General features: G+C 52.7%; 1 protein-coding gene across 1 annotated transcript; it reads right to left on the bottom strand.

The window, feature by feature from the left end:
* Nucleotides 1-930: 930 nt before the first annotated feature.
* LOC123240974 (V-type proton ATPase subunit S1-like) lies at nucleotides 931-2,358 on the bottom strand. Its single transcript, XM_044668684.1, has one exon. The coding sequence runs from the start codon at nucleotides 2,356-2,358 to the stop codon at nucleotides 931-933; it is 1,428 nt and encodes a 475-aa protein (XP_044524619.1).
* Between the last annotated feature and the right edge of the window lie 324 nt (nucleotides 2,359-2,682).

Below are 2,682 nucleotides of genomic sequence, written 5' to 3'. Positions count from 1 at the left end.
TCATCTGTTTAAATCTATTCCCTGAACTAACTTCTTAACACTGTACCCCAAAGTAGTAATCCAGCCATTGCTTATACATCTTCAAGGAAGGGAAACATTACCTCCTGACTGGGAACATTGGGAAGGATGTATAAGAGCAGGCAGACAGCATGAAGGCAAAGGAGTTTAAATAGTTTTGGTGTTTTCTCCAACCTCCACTCCCTAAATTTTTTTTCTTTTTTATATAATGATAAAACAGATCCTTATAGTGGACCTAGATTTGGTTATGGGATTGAAAGAGGATATTAACTGTAGTCTCCCTTCTCCATGCCAGCAAGGATTCATTATCCTAAGGTATTTCTGAGACTCAGAGCCCAAATCTCTTCTACATCTTTTTTTAGCCTTCCAGATTTCCACTGGGGGATATTTGTTATGGGCAATGGTTAGGAAAGGAAGGGAAGGGAGATTGAAACCAATATGGTAAAGTGGAGAAATTAGTCATTTGGAGATGAAGGTCATGAATTCCCACCCCATTTCTCTCTTTTACTTACTAGGTATATGACCTTGGGATACCACTTAACTCCTTTGGGTCTCTGTTTCCTCACTTGTGAAATTCGGGAGTCATATTAGATGTCCTATAAGATCCCTCTCAGCTCTAGATCTATTAACTCTGCCTGTGGATGCTCCCCAAATAGGCAATAACTGCCTCTCCTTGAAAGCAGGATCTCCTTCATTTTTGTTTTTGTGTCCCCAGCACTGGGCACAGAGGAAGCACCTCATAAATGCTTGCTAACTTAGATAGGAGAGGTGAGGAGTTAGGCAGGATAATACACATAGGGAACCATAGATACTGAGGAAGAACAAGGTGAAAGCAGAGGCTCTTTGCAAGCCTTTAGGATAAGGGGACAAGGCAAATAGACATACAACTAGACCTACGATTGTCTCACAGCATTAGTCCATAAGAGGCTCAAAAAGGGGGTCCCCTTTGTATTCATCAAATCGGTTGAGGGACTTGAGTTTAAAGATTATATGTACCCCAAAAGTAATACAGAAGAGCATGAAGAGAGAAGAGACCAGCCCCATCCAGATAGCAGGGGAGAAGAAGGCTGCACAGTCACTGGCCCCTGAAAAGCTGCCACCAGACAGGTTGAAGGCCTGGATCTGGAAATCCTGGAGAGTTACACTCCAGGGGGAGCGAAAATCATGAGGCATCAGAAGGCCCCATTTGGAGGGGTCACTGCTTACATACTGGCAGTGGTAGGAGTAGGTGCTGGGTGCAATAACCTGCACAGCACTGAAGAAAGCTGTGGAGTTGTGGGTCTTGATCTCAAGCCCCTCCATGGTGAACCAGCTCCTGTGTGACCCAGGGTAGAAGTGATTGATCATTCTGAACTTTAGCCTCAAGAATGGACCAAAGAGGTTGTTGTAGGTCATCACAAGTTGGGCAGCAGAATCATTCCAGCTAGAGCCGGTCAGATTGAGCTCTGGGGCTCCAAAGGTGAGTGATGTGAGGTCTTGTGTCTGTTTGCCATAGCTCACGGTAAATTGTCTGGCCCAGAACAGGATGCGGGGTTCTGTGTCACCGTAGCTTACTGGTGGCAGGACTGATGGCCAGGCTGGCTGGGACTTGTACTCTTGGTTCTCTCCCAGGAGCTGCTGTCCTAGTCCCCCAGACACAAGTGACACATCTCGGGCAATCCTGGAAGGCCGGAGAGCAGTGAGCAAGGCTGTGTAGGGTTTTCCTTCTGCCTGGAGCCTGCTCAGCACCTGCCCAAGGATCTTATCTTGGCCTGCCAGAGCTTCCTTGTGAGCCGCCAAGTCAGTGCTGGCCGTTGAGGGTATGTAGACCAGAAGCAGTAGAGGGTGCGTGGTGTTCAGCCTCAGCTCCCTGAGGGACGCCTGGTCCACATGCAGAGGTCCTGTACCCAACTTCTGGGTCAGGTAAGAGGTCAAGGTGGCAGCTGCCGACCAGCCTACCGCAGGCAGCACCAAGGAGGAGGGGGCCCCTTTCAGGACCTCCTGCAGGTTGGGGAAGGGGCTCTCGGGCTTATCACCAGGCACCTCACCAAAAGCAGTGAAATCCTCCAGCCTCAGTTTTTCCTGCAGGATCAGCAGTACAGCCTGGGGGCCCTTCTCCAAGATGGGGTCCAGGCAGGAGTAAAGCTCAGGACGAGTGTAGATGTGGCCTTCGTAAGGGTTCTCCAACGAGGGCCGCAAATCCGGGATGCTGGACCACAGCAGCAGGGGCACCTGAGGGTCCGAGGCGTCCGACCGCGGGGCCAGAAGCAGCAGCTGCAGCAGAAGGAGCCCCGGCAGGGACCTGCTCCGCCGGCGCCCGAGGCTGCCTCGCGGCTGCCGGAGGACCGCTGCCCTGATCATTCTCTCGGCATCTGCAGCCTCTGCCAACCGCCGCTGCCGCCGCCTTTACCGCAGTGCCCGAGCAGTGCGCAGCCTCCGGAGCCTGGCGCAGCGGAGACGACATTGGCAGAACGGGGTGCTGTAGCACCGTGGGGCGTGGCTGCACAGTCCTAGCTGGAGGGAGGAGGGAAGGAGCGAAGGAGCCGGGGTCCGTGGGGCAGAGGAGGGAGGAGGGAAGGAGCGGGGGTGGGGGGGGCTCGGGGAGAGGAGCGAAGAAGCGGGGGTCTAGGGGGAGAAGGGACAGCTGCTGGCGTTCCCAGAGATCCTCCCTTATTGAATGGCGGG

The sequence above is a fragment of the Gracilinanus agilis genome, chromosome 3 (assembly GCF_016433145.1).
Source record: "Gracilinanus agilis isolate LMUSP501 chromosome 3, AgileGrace, whole genome shotgun sequence".
In the NCBI taxonomy this organism is placed as follows: Eukaryota; Metazoa; Chordata; class Mammalia; order Didelphimorphia; family Didelphidae; genus Gracilinanus; species Gracilinanus agilis.
Note: the sequence above shows the minus strand (reverse complement) of the source record. Positions and strands in the feature narration are given on the sequence as shown.